General features: G+C 38.4%; 1 protein-coding gene across 5 annotated transcripts in view; it reads left to right on the plus strand.

The window, feature by feature from the left end:
* LOC150083012 (casein kinase I-like) overlaps positions 1–21,615 on the plus strand; it is a 415,276-nt gene that overhangs the window by 113,041 nt on the left and 280,620 nt on the right. For all 5 annotated transcript variants that reach the window (XM_090376979.1, XM_090376980.1, XM_090376977.1 and 2 more), the window contains one exon: positions 14,814–15,042. In XM_090376979.1, coding sequence (XP_090233105.1) covers positions 14,814–15,042 — 229 coding nt within the window. The remainder of the gene's footprint in view (positions 1–14,813; positions 15,043–21,615) is intronic.

The following is a 21,615-nucleotide window of genomic DNA, read 5'->3' on the forward strand; positions in this document are numbered from 1 at the left end:
GATCCGAACTCTATACAGTTCACCTTGTCAGTGGTGTGGTGGATCCCAACTGGAAATGCGCAATATCTCAAAAATGATTCACTTAAGGATCCATGTTTACTAGGCTTTTTTTGCATATTGTAGTCTGTACAGCTCACCTTTAAATTATTGACCATCACTTTTGAAACACCCTGTATATACACATATATACATACTTTATTATATGTTTTTTTATTATACTACAAAATAATCCTGTTTATTATGGATTGTTAGAAATGTGTTATTGACCTGTGGCATTATTGCTACACTTAACAAGTATACATTATATGCACATGATTTCACTTAATTCCTTTGTATTGGATCCTATATAATTTACCATGAATCTAATTTCATGGAGCAGATGCAGGTACAACAAAGTTGCGTTTTAGTCATTTTTATCCTAATTGTGCTAAAAATGTTGTTAGTGGCAATGTATTGCCTAGATTTAAAAAAGACTTAATGCTGAATATATATTAATCTAGACACTAGCATGGTACTGATCTAAACCAACTAGAAATAACATAAAAAAATGGAAAAGAAAAGAAAAAAAAAGAAAAATCCACATGGCCATCTTTCTGCTACTCATCAGAAGCTTTGAATGGATAGATAGACAAACAAAATGAATGGTTCATGCATACCCATTTTTGTTGTCCCAATAACAGTTTTACTAATTTTGATTAATTTCATATTTAATGTTGCCAAAAATATAAATTTTATGATAATATTTTGAGGCCAAATGTTAATTTTTTTACTTTTAAAATATAATTGATATTTACAGCAAACTGGGATTGGAACCCAAACTCCATGGGTTATGCATCAGATAATTCGATAAAATATAGTATTTACCAGATACCTCCGAAACCACACTCCTAGAGTGATTTCGAGTTTACTGCTGAATATAATTAGTTGCAAGGGTACCACCTGGAAAACTGTTACCCAGAAATAATCTGGTGGATAATATTAATTTAAATTGAATCTAAATGTTTGCTATTCTCATTTATAAATGGTAACTTAAAGGCAGTTTTTGAATGGGTTAAGACATAATGTGATTAATATATTAAAGTCAAATATTGAATGCATTAAGATGGTATTATGTGATTAATAAATTAAAGACTAATTTTTGAATACATTAAGATGTCATAATGTGAGTAATTAAATAATGGTATAATTCTAATACAAACTTATAATGCTATCCATTGGAAAAGAACTGGTATAATCTATCTACAGCATAACAGCCAACTTATGCCTGTCATGTATTCCTATATACAGGGTGTCTCAAAAATATTGGTATAAACGTTTAGGGGAGGAAGGTAACATCTAAAGGAATGTGAATCGCCTAGGAAACCATAACCGGAAATGTCACCGTAAGTCAGTATGGCGCTGTTCATCAGTTCGCGAGAGGGAAAATTTCTGGTTTACGCATTCAAGCAGTAGTCGCCGCATGAAGAGCATGCATCGATATACGAACTGTGAGCTGGCAGACATGCACCTAGTGTATGGATTAGCAGAGGGAAATGGACGAGCCGCTCAACGAATTTATGGAGAACGCTTCCCAGACAGACATGTACCGGATCACCGTTTGTTTGCGCGTGTGCATCAAAATTTGTGCGATTATGGGTCATTTAGAGGTAACAGGAGTAGTGGGGGCAGACCACGTTTGAAGCGAACTCCCGCCATGAAAGAAATTGTGTTGAATGCCGTCCAGAATAATCCTACTACCAGCACACTTGCCATTGCCTCTGCCTTAGGAGTGTATCGTTGCAGTGTACAGCTTGTCTGGCACGATGATTCCTTCCACCCCTTTCATCTCCAAAGGGTTCAGTTACTGCTCCCCCCAAGATCATCCTGCCCGTGTGGCTTTTGCACAGTGGTTTCTCCAAGAAAGGGTTCAAGACTTTAATTTTCCAGCCTATATTATGGTCACGGATGAGGCTTATTTCACTCGGGAAGGCTTACTCAATCAGCACAATGCTAATGTGTGGGCTCACGACAACCCACACGGTGTGTGCCCCCATGCGGCAGAACATCGCTTCGCAATAAATGTGTGGGCAGGTATGGTCGGTGACTTAGTCGGCCCGTACGTGTTACCATTCCTCATGAACTCCGCTAAATATTGGATCTTTCTTGAACAAGTTCTACCAGGGTTACTTGATGATGTTCCAGCAAATGTGAGACGCAACATTTGGTTTCAACATGACGGGGCGCCTGCCCATTATGGAAGGTGTGTTCGTGACCATTTGAACAGGCGTTTTGGGCGTCAATGGATTGGCCGCGTTGGACCTGTTGCCTGGCCTTCATGCTCACCTGATTTATCAAGCCTTGATTTCTTTCTGTGGGGGGCACTCAAATCTATTGTGTATGAATCGCCTGTGGAGACGGAAATGGATCTCGTGGCAAGACTCGTCTGCGCTGCTGCTACTGTCAAAGAAACTCCAGGTGTGTTCGACCGTGTCCGCCAATCCACGCTGCGTCGGTGTCATGTGTGCATCGCATCTCATGGTGGAACCTTCGAGCATGTGTTGTAACATCATGAAATGTATCCATCTCGTACTCCATTGTTAATATTATGTCAAATAAATGTTTGCCACTAATTACTGTCTTGTGTCATTTCTGCTTCTTGTGCCTCTGCTACTACTTTCCTGTGACATTTCCGGTTATGGGTTCCTATGCGATTCACATTCCTTTAGATGTTACCTACCTCCTCTAAACGTTTGTACCAATATTTTTGAGACACCCTGTATATACGTTATGAGTTTTTTTGTATATGTGGTTTTTGTAATTCATTTTATAGTCTGCATATATGGACTATATCAGTATATATTATTATACTGAAATAGTGAAATGGGGTGGCATGCGGATGAGATTCCATTTCACATATATCAGCCAGTTACCTATTAGTGTAAGGTTATTATAAAATTATACTACAGGATAAGATTAGTATTAAAATATATTATTAAATGTAATATTATTAAGTATAAGATAAGATTATTATATTTTTGGATACATGCAACTTCTTACTGGTATGTATATCTACAATGTCCACAGCCGTTACTAGCACACACGGGAAATGCACTCCTGGATAAAATGAGAACTAACTCTATATTCTTCATTCGTATACTGTTCACTTTCCTCCAACTCATTTTTTTCCCCACTCTGGACTATTAGTCTATATGAGGGCAGGAATGTCTGTTTCTATTCTGGTGGTTTAGATAGGATATATAATAAACCAAGGCTAAATTAGGCAAAGTGAAGGGAAGAAATAGGATAGTAATAATATCCAGTCATCTTCAAATCATCCCCACTCATGGAGTATAAAAATTAGAATAAGAAAGCATAAGGAGCAGAGCTCAGTAATAATACTTGTATGTATCAGAGTGTAACTTCCCCTTCCATCTTATATTAGCAATTGTTCCCAAGCCATCTTTCTAGTGCGTTTTTCTAGTGCTTTTCCTAGGGTGAGTACTAATGTTTTCGTAAACCCTCCACCGCTCGCAACATCACTGTTGACTGCTTGCAACGTTACTGCTTTCCTCGCTGAGCAACGTCACTGCTTCAACTGCTAGCAACATTACTGCTATCTCTAGCATCGTACTGCTCTTCTATTCTTCTGATCGCTTGGTCACTGGTTTGCACCACTCCTGCCTCCACGTAGCGGGGTCGGTAACCTGGGAGAAGGAAGCTCCTCTCCATGGGGCTAAAAGGAGCAACAATGGATTGCGACGAACATCCACCACTTGAGCCAACAGGCTCTCAACATATTGACACCCGTAGAAGGGAACATGATCCTAGTCTCTCCAAAAGAATGGTAACAGATTCTAGCAAACCAGAACCACCAGCTTTTCTGATAATGCATTCATTATCGAATCAACCAGTAAGCAAATTGTCTCCCTTTGTCATTCAAAGATGTCTTGAAAATTCAGCAGGAACACCAAAAATGGTAAAACGACTCCAGTCAGGAGATCTATTAATTGAAACCATGCAAGCAAGACACTCTGAACTGTTATTGAAACTGTCAACTATAAGCGGAATCCCAATCAAAGTCACGCCGCATAATACACTAAAGGAGTAATAAGTGAGTGAGATTTACTAAACGTCACCGAAGAGGAGATAGTTACGGAATTACAAGAACAAAAAGTAACACAAGCAAGGTGAATCATGATCCGGAAGGACGATAAACTAGTTCCAACACGAAATATCATATTGACATTCAGTACACCAAATTTACCAAACTCAGTGAAAGCCGGCTATCTCCACTGCCGAGTCCGGGCATACATTCCAAATCCCTTAAGGTGTTTCAAATGCCAAAAATTCGGTCATTCTCAAACAACATGCAGAGGTGAAATTACATGACCTAATTGTGGTTCGAAAAATCATTCTCAAACAGATTGTACTGCAAAATCTCCAGAGTGCCCAAATTGTAAGAATGATCACCCAGCTTATTCAAAATCATGTGATCTGTGGAAAATGGAAAAAAAGATACAGAAGTTTAAAATCGAAAACAAAGTATCATATCAAGAAGCAAGAAGACAAGTCAAGGTAACTAAGCCAAAACGCAGCTGTGCTACTGCTACCTAAAACTGTCAAGCTGTTGCTACCCAAACAAAAGTGCAATGGATATGTTACAGAAGTAACATATCCATTGCAGAATGAGCACGAACTGCGGTGTTTATGAATCATATTGATGATGGGATATCAAGTTTAATGTCCAAGTTTGCAGATGATACAAAGGTTGGCAGGGTTGTTAAGGACACCACTGACGCTATGCTGCTGCAACAGGATCTGGAAAGGTTGAACAGATGGGCTGAGAGGTGGCAAATGAAGTTTAACATTGACAAATGTAAAGTACTACATATGGGAAACAGTAACCCCAGAACAACGTATCAACTCTGCGGTACTACACTGACAGTGGTGGAGAATGAAAAGGACCTGGGGGTAATTGTGCAGGCAGATATGAAGTTCTCTGAGCAGTGCAGACGAGCTGCAAGAGTAGCTCATGGTGTCTTGTCAATGATATACAGGAATTTTTCTAGCAGGGATAAGGAGGTGATTATTCCCTTGTATAAGGCAATGGTTAGGCCACATCTTGAGTACTGTATACAGGTCTGGAGGCCTCATTTCAAGAAGGATGTAGAGCTGCTGGAACGAGTACAGAGAAGGGCAACAAGATTAGTGAATGGAACAAAGGGTTGCTCTTACGAAGAAAGGCTTAAGTTTTGCAAATTACAGAGTCTGGAGACTAGGCACCGGCGAGGTGATCTGATAGAGGTGTATAAGGCTTTGAATGGTTTGAGCATGCTCAATGCCAATGGGATTCTTCATCTTGCTCAGAATAATCAGCTCAGAGGGCATAAATTCAAATTGAGGAAGGACGGATGTCATATAGATGTGCGGAAATTTGCCTTTGGCCAGCATGTGGTTGGTTGGTTGGTGGAACCGACTTCCATCACTTGTTGTTGAAGTTGATAGCCTAAACAAATTTAAGGCTCAACTGGACAGGTATTTCGAGCGAACGGAGAGGTGAAATGGGAGTGGTGTGTTTTTTTTTTGTTTTTTTTGGCTGATGCTGAATAAGCTTGCTTTCTTGCATCATATGCCTCTACTAATGCTAATGCTAACTTTTGACAAATAAACAGTACCCCACTCTTAGTTTCATCTAAAATTATGTCAATCGATAAAGTACAAAGGAAACCACAAAGGCAACACGCCACTGAATTGCAACAACCAAATTCAAGCAGCATGGACAGCGAAGCTGTAAATGCAAAAGAAGAAACAGTCCTTGATCTTCATGCAGAAGATGACATGGAGACTGGATGTTCATCTACTGGTACCAAAGATGTAGAAGGAATATGGAATATGGACGCCCTTATTTTTCAAGAAAGGATAAGATAAAACATGATTGTCAAAAGCAAACTGCTCCCTCTTACAAGTAACAGACAGAATCATCTTTCCTCTCTAAAACCAAATAATGAAGTACATTGTACAATGGAATTGCAGAGGTTTATGCAGTAATACCGATGATACATACGATCTGATCTCACAATATAATCCTGTAGCCATTTGCTTGCAAGAGACTTACTTAAATCCACAGGTAACTTATTCAATTAAACATTTTACAGCCTATAGAAAAGATAGAACTTCTTCAAGCCATGCACATGGTGGAGTTGCAATCCTAGTGAATTGTAAATTTCCAGCAAAAAACATTCCTCTTCAGACCCACTTAGAAGCCGTTGCAGTTCGTGTAGCAATGGGAAAAACAATAACTCTCATTTCATTGTACCTTCCACCTAACAATATTTAGGTGGAAGGTACTTTCAAAGTTTATTTTCAATAAACTTTGAAAGAATTAGAAGATCATATAAAACAAATACCATCGCCTTTTTGTCTTCTTGGTGACTTAAATGCACATCATCCGCTATGGGGATCTGCTCACATGGATAATTGAGGGCACTTGCTAGAAAAGCTCATAGACCAACTGAACTTAACTTTGCTAAACACTGGTCATAACACCTACACTCATCTCTCCACGAGATCTATGTCAGCAATTGACTTATCTATTTGTTCCCCTGAGTTATTTCCTATTATAGATTGGACGGTTTTAAATGATCTGCACAACAGTGATCATTTCCCAATAATATGCAGAATTGAAACAATGCAGACACCTTGCCCTGATCATCGGGTGTTATGGAAATTTTCTAAAGCAGATTGGGAAAAGTTTTCTGTGTCCATCTCCTTTGATAGCCAATTGATACAACTAGGTCCATTGATGATGTCACCGAGCACATTACCAAACAAATACTAGCAGCAGCTTCCAAAGCAATACCAATGTCTTCTGCTTTCAAACAGAAACCTTAAACACTGGTGGAATGACGCTTGTATAGCGAAAAAAGAAAAAATTAAAGCCTGGAATCTGTTCCATAAGTTTCCAACCACTGACAACCTAATTCAGTTTAAAAGGCTTAAGGCAAAAGCAGGACAAATTAGAAGACAAGCCAAAAAAGAATCATGGATACAGTTTGCCTCTTCTATCACAAAAGACACTAGCAGTAAAATTATTTTGAAAAAAATTCGACAACTAAATGGCAAATTTTTACCGGTTTCTGCTCCAATTTTAACCAAGAACGGACAAGAAATATCTTCACCACAAGAAATAGCTAATGCGCTTGCAGAGACTTTCTCTGAAACTTCTGCCACTACAGCTTATGATACTTCTTTTCTACAAATTAAAGCCATAGCAGAAAAATATAAGATAAATTTCCAAACTACCCAGTCTCTAGCCTACAATCATCCTTTTCGTCTTTTTGAACTCCAAACAGCATTAAACAGATCACCAAATATTGCTGCTGGAGCTGATGGAATCTATTATGTAATGCTGAAACATCTAAACAATATAGCTTTGAATTTGCTAATAACATTCTTTAATTGGATCTTTCTTGAAGGTACATATCCCCTCTACCTGGCATCACTCCTTTATTCTAGCCTTTCCCAAACCAAGAAAGAATCAATCACTTGCACAAAATTACTGACCAGTCTCCCTCACCAGTTGTCTAGGTAAAACTCTAGAAAAGATGATACACAGACGGCTTACCTGGGTTCTTGAAACTCAAAAGCTGCTAAACAACAATCAATTTAGATTCCGACAAAACAGAGAACCACTTTGGATCTCATGGTGAAAGCAGAGACTAACATCCATAATGCTTATGTGAAAAATGAACGCCTTGTAATGGTAAGTTTGGATATTGAAAAGGCTTTTGACACAACCTGGAGGTATGGCATATTGCAAGAACTTTATTCCCTAGGATTGCAGGGACATTTACCGAAATTTATTCAAAACTTTCTCCAAAACAGAACTTTTCGGGTTCATTATCAAACATTACCTTCTTGTATCTATACCCAAGAAGGTGTCCCACAAGGGTCAATACTTAGCGCTACTCTTTTTTCACTTAGGCTGAACACTATAACCCACAACGTTCCCAATACTGTCGAATTATACATGTATGCTGATGATCTCACTCTATCTTGCAGTTCAAAAAATATTCATACTATTGAAAGACAGCTGCAAGTCTCCATAAATAAGCTAGAAATATGGACACAGTAGAATGGATATCATATGTCAGAACAAAAAAACAGTTGCAATTCACTTCTGCAAAAAACGCAAGCTGCATCCGGAACTGGAACTTCGGCTAAAGAACCACCTGATACCACTCACTAGTAATCTTCTTTTCCTAGGTTTAATGTTGGACACCAAACTTAACTTTGTTTCTCACATAACATATCTCCAAACTGTTTGTTTAAAGAAACTAAATATTCTTCGGTCCATTTCTGCCATGAAATGGGGTGCCGATAGATACTCTCTCCTACATCTGTATCGTGCTCTTATCAGGTCTCGATTAGATTATGGAGCTGTTGTCTATGACTCTGCTAGGAAAAGTGCACTAACCAGACTGAACACCATCCAACATAGTGCCCTTCATACTTTGCTAGGAGCCTTTAGAACATTCCCTGTCCTGAGTCTGTATGTAGAGGCGTATGAACCTCCACTTCACCTTAGAAGGAAAATGCTGCTCCTTAATTATGCAGCCAAAATTCAAAGCCTTCCAGCCTATCTTGTTCGACTACTGCTTCTCAACCCTGATTGGATCACGTTCTACAACAGCAAAGTTACAGAAAATAGATCCACTGGTATTTGATTAAAAGAATTGATACATTGATAATTGGGGCATAAACTTTGACAATATGCTTCAAGAGAATGATGTACCTGATCCACCCTGGTCTGTAACTCTCCCTCACTGTGATACCTATTTTCAACAATGGGGAAAGAAATCCCTGCGAGATGAAAGTATTAAACAGCTACATAAAGGCCATGCCCTCAACAATGCTCAAAGCTGTATAATATATACAGATGGTTCGAAAACAGACTCTTCTGTTGGTGCTGCAGCTGTCTTTTCCTCTTTTACACTTTCTATATCACTACCAGTTGAGTGTAGCAGTTACACTGCAGAATTATACGCAATAAAATTAGTCCTAGAAAATATGAACACTTCCCACAATACTAGCAGTATAATATACACAGATTCCCTGAGTGCACTGTCTGCATTAGACAATAAACTTTCAATATCGCATCCCATCATGAAACAAATTTTTTCCTGCTTAAACCACCTACGAAGTAAGAATCATGCAGTGTTATTTTGCTGGATCCCAGGGCACTCTGGTATCACAGGTAAAAAGTGTAAAGTGTATTTAGTGTCTAACGGCACCAGGGGTTTCTCCCATCTCCGCGTTGCTTTCATTGTGGGTGTACCAGTTCACTGGGAAGGCCAGAGATTTAAAAGTGTATGGATATTGTACATGTGTAGTGTTGTGTTCTGTTGTTCATCTGGCCATTTAGCCGCTGGACCCCTACTGAGGCCCAACGTTGCCCACACTTAGCCCCGTGGAGGCAGACCAGGCACACCAGTATTTTTAGATAAGTACTCTGGCAGGTCCTGCCACCTAATTTCCTGAGATTTCAGTGGCTAGGACCTATATATAAAAAAAAAAAAAGGGGGGGGGGGATAAACGCTTGAATTTAATTAGGCCGAAAGAGGTTGCAAGTGTGTCGAGTTTGGCATTTAAAATTTTTACGTTGTGTGGGGCATTCGCTTTTCGCTGGCGATATAGATAGAGTAGGGGGGAGAGACGGAAGGCTGGGGGGAAAAGACAGAAGTATGGGGTCAATAGGGAAGGCGACCCCAGGTATATCAGTGGGGCATGCCCTTGCCCCACCAGAGGGAAATGAGGGGGTGGTGGGGTGGGGAGGGGGCAGGAAGTCCTTCCCCTCACCCCACCAGGGATAGGGAGTGAAAGTGGGCTGGGCAAGGGAGCCCTGCCCAGTTCGCCATAGCGGCAATTTGCAGTGCCCTCCAGCAAGTGCAGTCTGATGATGACTCGTTGGTGGGGTTTGGTCCTTTTCTAGGTGTGTGGTTTCATCCTGGGAGCGACGACATTCTGGCTGGAGCCACTCCCATTGGTTCCTAGGTCGATGCTGTTTCATTTATTCTGCTGCATATTACGCCGTTTGTCCTTAGTATTTTGCGATCCTTTCCTCTGTGTTGATGTTTTATCAGTTTGTCTTTATTTATTATTTGTGGTCATCTAATCGTTGTGGATGGCTATTTCTGTTCGTCGTCTATTGAAGACGTCAAGTGCAAATCGGCTGAGGGCTTTGTATTCATCTTCTGAATCCAGTAGATGGTACTCTTGATTTTTCGGCAAGTATTGAATCTCAGTTATAAGTCTACTTCTGTGTTCTTCGTAGCATTCACAGTCGTGCATAATATGTTGCCAGGTTTCAGGTTCTCCACAGGTGCATGTGGACTCTTCTATTATTTCGAGTGCGTTCAGTTTTGCTTTAAATGGGCCGTGGCCCGTCAGGAGGAAGGTTGTATTTAGCCCAGGATAGAACCACGAGGGGGCTTTTGGGTACATTTTTGCGACTTTCGGTATGAAGCTTCTTGTAACTTGACCCTTTGGTGACATCTCCCATCTGTGCTGCCAAATCTTCAACATGTGAGCCACTATTCGTTGTTTCTCTACCGTCCGGCTGTTGGTTGGGTCCAAGGTAAAGTCATAGATGGAGGCAGGTATATCCTTGGACAGTAAATACATGAGTCCACATCTAGTCACCTCGAGGTCCAACGGAAGAGCTCCTGCCAGGACCTGCAGAGCGTGGGTGCTCACCGTTTTGCATGCCCTAGTTATAGTTAGAAGTATGTTTCTTTGGATAGTGTCCAGCAGTCTTCTGTTGACCGCGGTTCCGGCCTTCCTGAACCAGATTGGTGGTCCGTAGGTGATCGCTGGGATGAATATTGTTTTATAATACAGGGACAGGGTCTTCCTGTTGAGTCCCCAGTCCCTGCGAGATACTCTTGCTACAAGTGCTGCATAGTTCTTTAGTTTCTCTCTCAAGTAGGTGAGGTGAGGTGTAAAGGACAGGTTTCCATCCAGGATAATACCTAGATACTTTATTTGCTTTGCTAGTTTAATGGTGGATCCCGCTATCTTTATTTGCGGTGGTATCACAGGTAATGAGAGAGCAGATCAGGCAGCCAAACAACCAATCAGTACAATACCATCACATTACCAAGTACCATACATAGATTATTTGAAGCGCATTAAAAAAATCTATACAAATTCAGTGGTCTGAAATCTGGAGGTCACAAACGAACAACAAATTGCTTGAAATCAAAGAGGAACCAGCACTATGGAAATCTAGCTTCAGGCAAAACAGACAAGAAGAGGTTGTGCTAGCAAGATTACGCATAGGGGCATACACATCCAACCCATATATATCTACTCAAACAGGACGTTCCACCTCAATGCACGCATTGCACTTTACCACTTACCGTCAAACATGCTCTTAGATTGTAAGCACTATTCCTATTTCCGAAAAAATAGTTTCCTTTCACTGTCATGACTGAAAGAGCCCATATTATTGGAAACAATGCGAATTTAAATGAACTATTTACCTTTCTTAAGCAGATACAAATATATGATTTTCTATGATGACAAACTGGAACAAAATTTTATATAAAAACATGTCATAGGAACAGGCACATTTTGGCCCTAGTTGCCCTTGTGCCCAAAAACCTAATACCAATACCATCTTATATTCTTTAATTATCAAATTCTTCATATATTCCTTTATGATGTAATGATATAGGAATGTAATGTTTAATTGTTAGTTTGAATGCATTAATCAGTTTGTTAAATCTACGTTACGTATCTTTATTTGCCTTTACATTGAACTAGTTTGTTCAAATTAAGTTTTATTGGAGATTATAATTACAGGTTGTATTTTAACTTGATTGTTTATTTCATCCATGGGATAAATATAATCCTTTAAAATTTTTTTATCCAAAACTGACCTAGGGATTCTTTCTTTCTACACTACCACAATTCACCAGAAGCTCAATCCTTTATGCCTAGCTACATTCATTTCTGCACATGTCACCCACATGGTACAAGGAATAAGGCCATGATTCATAGAGCTTCCTTTGGCACCCCCACCTTCCAATTCAAAGCATCTCACTGCCCTGGGACATATGCTTTGTACTGAAAGAAACACAATGAAGTGGGTAATTGCAGATAGGTAATTATTTTGACTTCACTAGTGGAAAAATAATTTTGAAGGGAATGTAGCACAATCATGTTAAAGGGAAAATGATGTTTAATTAACCTGATAAACTATCACAAAGTCATTCATGAATTGGACATAGGAAATAACTTTGACACTTTATTGGACTTGAGCACAGCATTTGATATAGTCCCACACAAGAGATTGCTGTATTAACTGGAACTGAGATCATGGTTAAAACCCTTAGATAGATTACAGGATGGCTATACAGCAGGAATCACATCAGAATCAAAGATTACTCTTCAGAATGGGCTAGCGTTAGAAGTGAGGCCCCTTGGGGTTTCCTGCTTAGACTGTTTCTTGTTTCTAATTTTCTTAAACATCATTTACAAAGGCATGCAGGGTGTGATGCCAAACTGCAGGTGGTGTGCAGGTCTGCAGTGTTAATGACTAGTGCTAAGTTGCTTTAGGATGACTTAGATTGGCTTAAGAGATGGTCACACAAGTAGAGCTATGTTTTAATACTCAAAAATTCAAGATTTTATAACTTATAAGTTATAAAATCTTGAAAATAACCTTTTCAAGATTATAAGTTATTTACAGTAACTTCTAATTTGTCCTGTCAATGATTCATCAAACAGTTCCACTATATAAGGTAGTTGTGAGACTGAGCCAGAATATCCTGTCCGGTTACTACACCTAACAAAAGACAGTTTTTGAAAGGTTGAAAAGCAACCTGCTTGGTGGTGTTGGTTAAAGAGTGCCATATGAGGAGAGACTACTTTGAACGTGTAGACTAGAGAGGTTGGTAGTCAGGTACCTGAGTAAAATGAATATATAAATGTAATAAAAATAAATAGAAAAATTTCCATTGTCTACATGGCAGTGAAAGTATTAAGTCACATGACCTGTATTGGGAATGGAATGTCATTATTAATTCTGTAAAAGCTAAAATAGAGGGTGGGCCTAACACTTCAAGAACAGCTACTTCTCGCTACTCCAGATCAAGCTGCCTTTCATCATTAAAACACTGCTTGCTGAAAGGTAGTTTCACAAATGTTAGCAGTCGTTGAATCTCTTCAACTTACTGGTTTTGGGAGACTGATAAGGTAGAATACGATATGTTGGAACAGGAAGCAGTAATCCCAAAAATATTTTCCAAAGGATTAAGAAAGTGGAGATTGGTCTCCAGTCATATATCTTAGCAATATTTCCTTAAGAAGTTCATTCATTCAGCAAACTGTGTTATAGTAATTAATGTTTTTCTTAGTTGGTGGGAAGACAGATAGCACTGAAACTAGTATTGAATTGTATTGAAAAATACATTGATACTGCAGTGAGGCATAATAGACAATTGAGTTATGCTCTACAGTTTAATTTTAAGGCAAGCTGAAGGTTGTATGTTATGCATCATTATTATAAAATCTTCTAATTTGAAATCCTTCACAAGTTTCCTTCCTTTCATACTTTGAATAAGTAACACTTCCCTATTTTCAATTGAGTCCACCACCCAAATGGTGCCATTTTGATGGTGGCCTCTAATCACCCAGAGATATGAATGCTGATGACCAGTTGTGACTTATTAGCATTAGTAGAGGCATATGATGCAAGAAAGCAAGCTTATGCAGCATCAGCCGGGGGGGGAGACTTCCACTTCACCCCTCCGTTCGTTCGAAATACCTGTCCAGCTGAGCCTTAAATTTATTTAGGCCATCAACTTCCACAACAAGGGATGGAAGTCTGTTCCACCAACCAACTACCTGCTGGCTAAAGGCAAATTTCCATACATCTATCCTACATCTGTTTTTCCTCAATTTGAATTTATGCCCTCTCAGGTGATTATTCTGAGCAAGAGGCAGAATCCCATCAGCATTGAGCATGCTCAAACCATTCAAAGCTTTATACACCTCTGTCAGATCACCTCGCTGGTGTCTAGTCTCCAGACACTGTAATTTGCAAAACTTAAGCCTTTCTTTGTAAGAGCAACCCTTGTGACACAGTATGACAGGTGCTAAGTGGTCTGCTTCTTAGACTAATAAAACATTTGGGCATAAAACCTAAACTGTGTAAAATTCAAACTATGACATTGTTTAGTGCAAATGCATCTTTATATTTTTGCTTTAGTATTTACTTTTCTGTATTAATGCAAATGAAAAATAACAAGTTATTTCCTGTACTGAATTTCTGAAATGGTTTATTTTTAAACTTTTGTACTGTACTGTTATTGTTCTAAGAAATAAAATATACTTTTAAAATAATGAGCTTTTTATTTTACTTTAATAAATGCATTTTTATAGTATGTTAGAAAAGTAGAGCAGAACTAATCTGAAGAGCAGATCTTACTTGAATACATAATGTGTATATGAAAATAATTGTGAGCACTATTTATTTATTAGAATAAATTTTCAGTAAAATGAAATGATTTGTGGTTCTCCAAAATTTTTTTGTAAGGGATTTTAATTGTTACAACATTATGTTATATATTGACTTGTTGTATGTATGTTGACTTAAATATAATGAAAGAATGCTACAAAAAAAAAAAAAAAAAAATGTGAAAGCCATTATAATGAAGTTTCACTGTTATCAGATATCCTAATGCGATAAAGTTAATAGATATTGATCTTTATTTGTAATGAAGTTTTTAATTAATTGATAAAAAAAATGAACATTTTATCTTTTTCAGATAAGTCGAATAGAATATATTCACAGCAAGAATTTCATTCACAGAGATATTAAGCCAGACAATTTCTTAATGGGATTAGGAAAGAAAGGAAATTTGGTATATATAATTGATTTTGGGCTTGCCAAGAAGTACAGAGATTCACGCACACATCAGCATATACCATACAGAGAAAACAAAAACTTAACAGGGACTGCCAGATATGCTAGTATAAACACACATGTAGGAATAGGTAAATAAGATTTGTTATTGATGTTTTCATACATTTAAATTAAAAAAAATTTGAGAATAACTTTTTTTGAGTCATTCCTCATTATAGCAATCAATGGGTGTTTTGCATGAAATCAGCCAACCAAATAGACATTCTTGATCTTGTGCTCTGTTCAAATTTTATAAAATTATATACCTACTGGTGTTTAGTGCAAGAATAATCGGTGTAAAATTTAAGATGTTTGTCATTACCTGTTAGAAGTGAAATTTGGTGTGCCTGAGTCCCTTCGTGGAGAAGAGAGGGGAGAAAAAATAGTTCATATATGCTCCAATAGGAATGGTGCCGTTACTGATGAGTTTGCATATTGTTGTGCAGGTAGGTTTAATGGACATAGAAGTTCACAACAGTAAGAAACATGACTCTTTATGAGATCATGCACTCCTGGTGAAGCTGTTTTACATAAACAATCAGTAGGAATGGAACAGTGGTTTTATATATCAGTGTCAGAAAAACATTCAAAAAGTCCATTAATACGTCATCCATCATATGATAAAAAAAAATTGCGGAAACAGAGAGCTTTGGTATAGTGCATGGATGATGGCAGAAACTTATTAATGAACTGTGTGGAGGGGTCACACCCACCAAGGAGGACTTGCACAACAAAAGTCACAGAACAGAAGTTGTGCTGGCATTTTGCATAGCAAATAGAGATATCTGTTTTCACAGTATGGAAGACATTTTACTGTTATCTGTACACAATTCATGTATTATTGTGCGAGCTTAAACTGTGGGATGCAGAGAACAGAAAGACATTTATCCTGGCATGGATGCAGGTGGATGATCAGTGGCAGTGGGACACCCTCTTGGAAAAGAAGGCCTACTTCACTTTGAACTGCTATATTTGGGCATTGGAAAAACCATTGTTTTTTCGGTATCAGAATTGTGTGTACCATGTACAGTTCTGCTACATTTTCTAAAGTAACTGTTTGGTGTGGATTCACCTCTTCTTTATTGGACCATTATTCTTTGAGGACATTCAACCTGGAAAACCCATCACCTGAACCATTGCAGATGAGGGATATCAGAACATGCTGATATCCCATCATCGAGTGATAGTTGACTTTCATTCTGTAGTGAATATCATCACTTTGATTACTGGAGGCTTTAACTGGTGAGAACCATGTTTAGCTTCTAGGGTGAAGTATTAGTATTAGTATTAGTAACGGCCGTATGGTGCAAGAAAGCCTATGGCTTATGCTGCACCAGCCAAAAAAAAAAAAAATCCGAACAAAACAATGATAAAAACAAAAATTAAATAAATAAATAATAATAATTAATAAATAAATAAAAATAATAAAATGAAATTAAAAATTAAATAAAAAGTAAATTAATCCTATCATCCTATGCGCTTCCCTTACCCGAAAGTACTATCCAGATGACCTTTGAATTTCCCCAAACTGTCGGCCTCTACCACCCATGAAGGCAACTTATTCCAGTAATTTATAACTCGCTGGCTAAAATAAAACTTCCTGCAGTCCAATCTAAACATTTCCCCGCGTAACTTGAATTTATGTCCCCTAGTTCTAGCATCATTTATAATCTTGAAAATTTTGTCCTCATTCAGTTTACTGATGCCTCTCAGAGCCTTAAACACCTCAATCAAATCTCCTCTAAGGTGTCTAGTTTCCAAACTCTGCAACCCACATATTCGAAGTCTTTCTTCATAAGGACGCCCTTTTGCCGATCTCACCAGGCGAGTTACCCTTCTTTGCACCCTTTCAAGAAGCTCGATGTCTTTCTTTAGGTGCGGTCTCCATACTTGAACACAGTATTCCAAGTGTGGTCTAACATAGGCCTTATATAATGGGATTATCACGTCCCTATCTCTACTTGCAAAAGTTCGATAGATCATCGATAGGACACCATGGGCCTTCCTTGCAACCTGTTTACAATGCTCAGAGAATTTCATGTCTGACCGTATCGTAACACCCAAGTCCCTTTCCTCCAGTACTGGGTTTAGTTGAACTCCACCAAGTGAATAAGTTATTTTGGGATTACTGTTTCCCAGGTGTAATACCTTACACTTTGTTGGATTAAAGCACAGCTGCCATTTTTCTGACCATTCTTGAAGTCTATCTAGGTCTCTCTGAAGAAGCTCAGCTTGACAGTGATCATTAACTACTCTACCAATTTTAACATCATCTGCAAATTTAGACATCACGCCCTCTATCCCTTCATCAATGTCGTTTATGAAAATTAAAAACAACAGTGGTCCTAATACTGATCCTTGGGGAACCCCACTTCTTACATCAACCCAATCTGAGGAATAGCCATTTATCACAACCCTCTGCCTCCTGCCCTGAAGCCATCCTTCTATCCATCTAAGGATTTTCCCAGTGATTCCAACCTGTTCCAGCTTATAAAGCAACCGCTCATGTGGGACTGAGTCAAAAGCTTTGCTGAAATCTAAATAAACAATGTCGAAATTATTCCCTAAATCCAGCTCGTGAGTGACCCTTTCGAAATAGCGAACCAGATTTGTTAAACATGATTTTCCCTTTACAAAACCATGCTGAGTATCCTTGAGAATTTCAATTCTATCCAAATGATCCTGAATTCCACCCTTGATCAATGTCTCCATGATTTTCCCTACTACTGAAGTCAGACTGACAGGTCGATAATTTCCCACTTCACTTTTAGAGCCACCCTTATGTATGGGAGATACATTTGCACTTTTCCAATCCAAGGGAATCTCCCCAGAGTCTAGTGATGCTCGCATAACCAGCCTCAGTGGTTCAATGCACTCGCTTGCCGCCTCTCTCAAGATTATAGGGTATATTCCATCAACTCCAGGAGCCTTACTAGTCTGTAGGCTTGAAAGTTTTTTCATTAAATAATCTTGCGAAATTTCAATATCATTAATTACATATTTTTTAACTTCGCTCCCACAATTTCCCATTGCCACAAAAGGCTTTTCATTTGTAAATATCGATGCAAAATAACTGTTGAGTTCATCTGCAACGGCAGCTGGTGTATTTATTACTATCCCCTTTCCCTTACGTAAAGGTCCGATCTGGTTTGTCCTGCTCTTCTTGGCATTTATATATGTGAAGAATTCTTTATCCCCCCTCTTTGCTCTGTTTGCTAGTGATTTCTCATAAACTGCCTTTGCCTGTCGAACCTTTTCTGAAGCTCTATTACACACCACCTTGTAGCTGTTATAGGCTTCAGTACTTTTTATTGCTCTGTAACGTTTCCATGCCACCTTTTTCTGCTCAAGTAAAGTACTTTGGCATCTTCCCATATCTTCTGTCATGCAATGTGTGTCATGGCTTTTATTGTTATGATAGGCATCATGGTGAGGTCCACTGTGCCTTATATTTCAAGACTTCAGCTTTAAAATGATTTTTGCAGACTGCCTGCTGTATGGGGTACAAAGTTGAAGGCCTTATAGTCAATGTAGGCTGTGTACAGGTTTCTTATAGGCTTGCTGCATAACCATGACAATGGTCAATTGCCTATTGCATTCTTTGTTCTTCTGCTGTTCAGCCATGATGTTCTGGCTTTCTAAGTAGTCTTATATCTCTGTGGTTATGCAGCTGGTCAGGACCTTGTATGTTGTTGGGAGACAAGTAATTAGTCTGTGCTATGCCAGGTTTTTGGTGTCTTTGTCCTTAGTCTTAAGATAGGTGATTCCTTGAGTCAGAGTCTGGGATTGTGCCAGGGTGTGTTATCTAGGTGAACTGCTCCGCTATATGCTGTGTGCAGCTGAATTTCTTATACCAGTATTTGTGAATATTTTCCATTCCTGGGGTTCATCAGTTGTGAGACTTCCTGATCAATGTTATACTTCTTTCTTCTGAATCCTCCATTTTGTCATCTCTTGTGCTTTTTTGGTAGATCTATCCAGGGGGGCATGACTGTTCTAACTTCGCTGCTCCACAGGTTGCCTCAGAATTCCTTGAGTGTCTTCTGGTTAGGGGTGGGGGTGTTGCCTTCCTTCTCCTCTTGTCCAATTTTCCTGTAGAAGGCTCTCTGGTTTTCATAAAATTATCTGTTTTCCTTTGGGCACTCTCCCTATATTGGAGAGTGCCCAAAGGAAAACAGATTATGATTCATGTTTGCTGTGGATGTCTTTCTCGAGTCTTCACTTTTCTGATCAGCTTCTTACTTCTGTTATCCCATCAGTGCACTGGATGAAAATTATTAGTAACTCTCTAGGAGGCATTAAGATCATTTAGTGTATAACCTTGCTGCCTGTGCTCTGCCAGCTTGTAATTTGGTATCCAAGTATTGAGCGCACTGTTGAGGCCAGGTTAGGCTAAGGAGTGGGTTATATTCTTGCCATCTATATGCACCATATCTAAGAATTTCACGAATTCATACATGCATCCCCCCAACCTTGACTCAATGTAGATATATCAGTACATCTTGAATGCACAAACTAATAGAATAAAATTATCTTCAAAGAGATATAAACTTTCTGAAATCTTCTCAATTCATTTCACACACATAGGTAGTCTCAATTGCACTCTCAATTTCCACTTACAATCTTCCAAAGTCCATCTACATTTTTCTGACAACTCAATTTTTAGTTGTTTCACCGACCACTGATTTCATTTGCTCTATCATTCCTTTTGACTTAATGGTAGTACTTGTGCATATGTCTACTCTGATATTCCTTCTTAGGAACCTCCTAAACTGGAATCTTTTCTTTTTGATTTCCTCTGATTTAAAAGCGCTTTACTCCAGTCTGTCAAATTCATTTCACAGACTTTTACTCTGTCGTTCTCCCAATTCTGCACATCATTCAGAAATTTTCTTCTTTTCTATGAAATTTATTTTCTTCAATCTGCTTTTCATAGCAGTGAAGTAATTTTCCTTGGTGATTTTAATGTTAGCTTTTCTAGCTCACTTCAGTTTTCTAGATGCAGCTGGTAGACATGCTAAGGTTTTTGTGATTACTAATGACTTTACAACTTGTAAGGTTATTAGTAATCTAGATGCCCAGACCAAACTGGTAGACATGCTGAGTCTTTTCCATTTGTTAATGATCTTGCACAATTTGTTCATTTACTTATTAAGAACACCAGACAGTCCAAACCACAAATCCAGCACTCAGTTTTTTCCTCATTAATAACCCTTCACAGTTTCATAGTTAACATTAGATCCTCTAGGTACCCCCGTCACTACCAAATACGGAGGATGCGGAAAGGTCGGGGAATAACCACCGCATATTCCCGGAGCAATATGGCCTTAGTTGCTAATGCTCCTAAAAACCAAATGACAACAACCTCTAGGTACCTTAGGTCATAACTTGGTGATGGTTTTTAATCAAATGGAGTTTCTCTCTTATAGCTATTATTGGCCTCATAACATTTATCATCAAAAGAATAAGAAATGTGATGAACTGTGTGATTCTATTCCTCTTTTCTTCAATTGATTACTGTTTTAAAGCTTCTGATTATAATGGTTTGTTCAGATGTCAGCGAAATTATTCTTATAGGGATGACATCCTTTATTCCTTATTCTGCTTTTAGAATCTTGTTCTTATCCAAATCGTGGTTTTATAATAAATGTGATAATGCTGTTCAAGCAAGATAAGAACATAGCTTATTGCAATTGATTTATATCCAAATCTCCAGCTTTGTTTTCTGTTCTCCATTAAAGCTTACAACAGTTGTAAAAAAGTTATTAACCAATCCAAACTTGATTTTGAACAGGAAGAGTAAGCAACTTGTTTCTTGTCCAGGTGATTGTTGAGCCGTCTGGTCTCTGAAGAACTATATTGACTACAACTTCTCTCCATGTATATTTCTATCTCTTGAAAACCTGATTGTTCATTGCATCATCTTCTAAAGAGTAAGCTGACCTAATTCCATCCTACTTCCCCCCCCCTCTAACTCTTGTATTTTTATTTATGCTCTTGGTAAAACTCTTTCTTTCCTCTCACACTTTATTCAGTGCTTTCACAATCTTCTGACAGATGGACATGAGATCTGGGAAGGCTTGATATCAAAGATGTCTTCAGGTGCTGATGACATTTCTGCTCTTGTTCTTTAAATCTGTAGTCCAAATTTTGCTCTTGTTTTTTTGTCACCTTTTCACACAAGCTTCTTCCAGGTTTTCTTTCTGGATGGAAATTTGCTTAAAATCAGTTATTTCCTAAAAAGTGACTACTCTCTCCCCTCCCCCTCTGTGTATTGGCCCCTTGCACTTACTTCTACTTTTTCTAAATTAATGGAGAAATCTCAACTATTGACTCTTACACTATCTTGTAACCTTCCATCTGATCAGTGATCACCAGTATGGATTTTTTTTTTTTTTTTTTTTTTTGTGAAAACCCTAGACACAAAAGGTATCAAAACCTGTAGTACTTAGTACCATGCATGAGTTGTTGAAGGAGATGGGGAGGGAGGGAATGCTGGAAACTGCTCCAGAGACTAAACACAGGTTTCACCACTTCAAGCCTCCAATAAGCAAAGTGGTCTTATTATACTGGTTGATGACAGTCATCTACCATTAGTATTAGTAAGGCAGCATTAGTAATATATTACTATTATATTAAAGTATTATATTATTAGTGTTATATTA

This window comes from Mastigoproctus giganteus, chromosome 7 (genome assembly GCF_048544385.1).
Source record: "Mastigoproctus giganteus isolate SK-2022 chromosome 7, ASM4854438v1, whole genome shotgun sequence".
In the NCBI taxonomy this organism is placed as follows: domain Eukaryota; kingdom Metazoa; phylum Arthropoda; class Arachnida; order Uropygi; family Thelyphonidae; genus Mastigoproctus; species Mastigoproctus giganteus.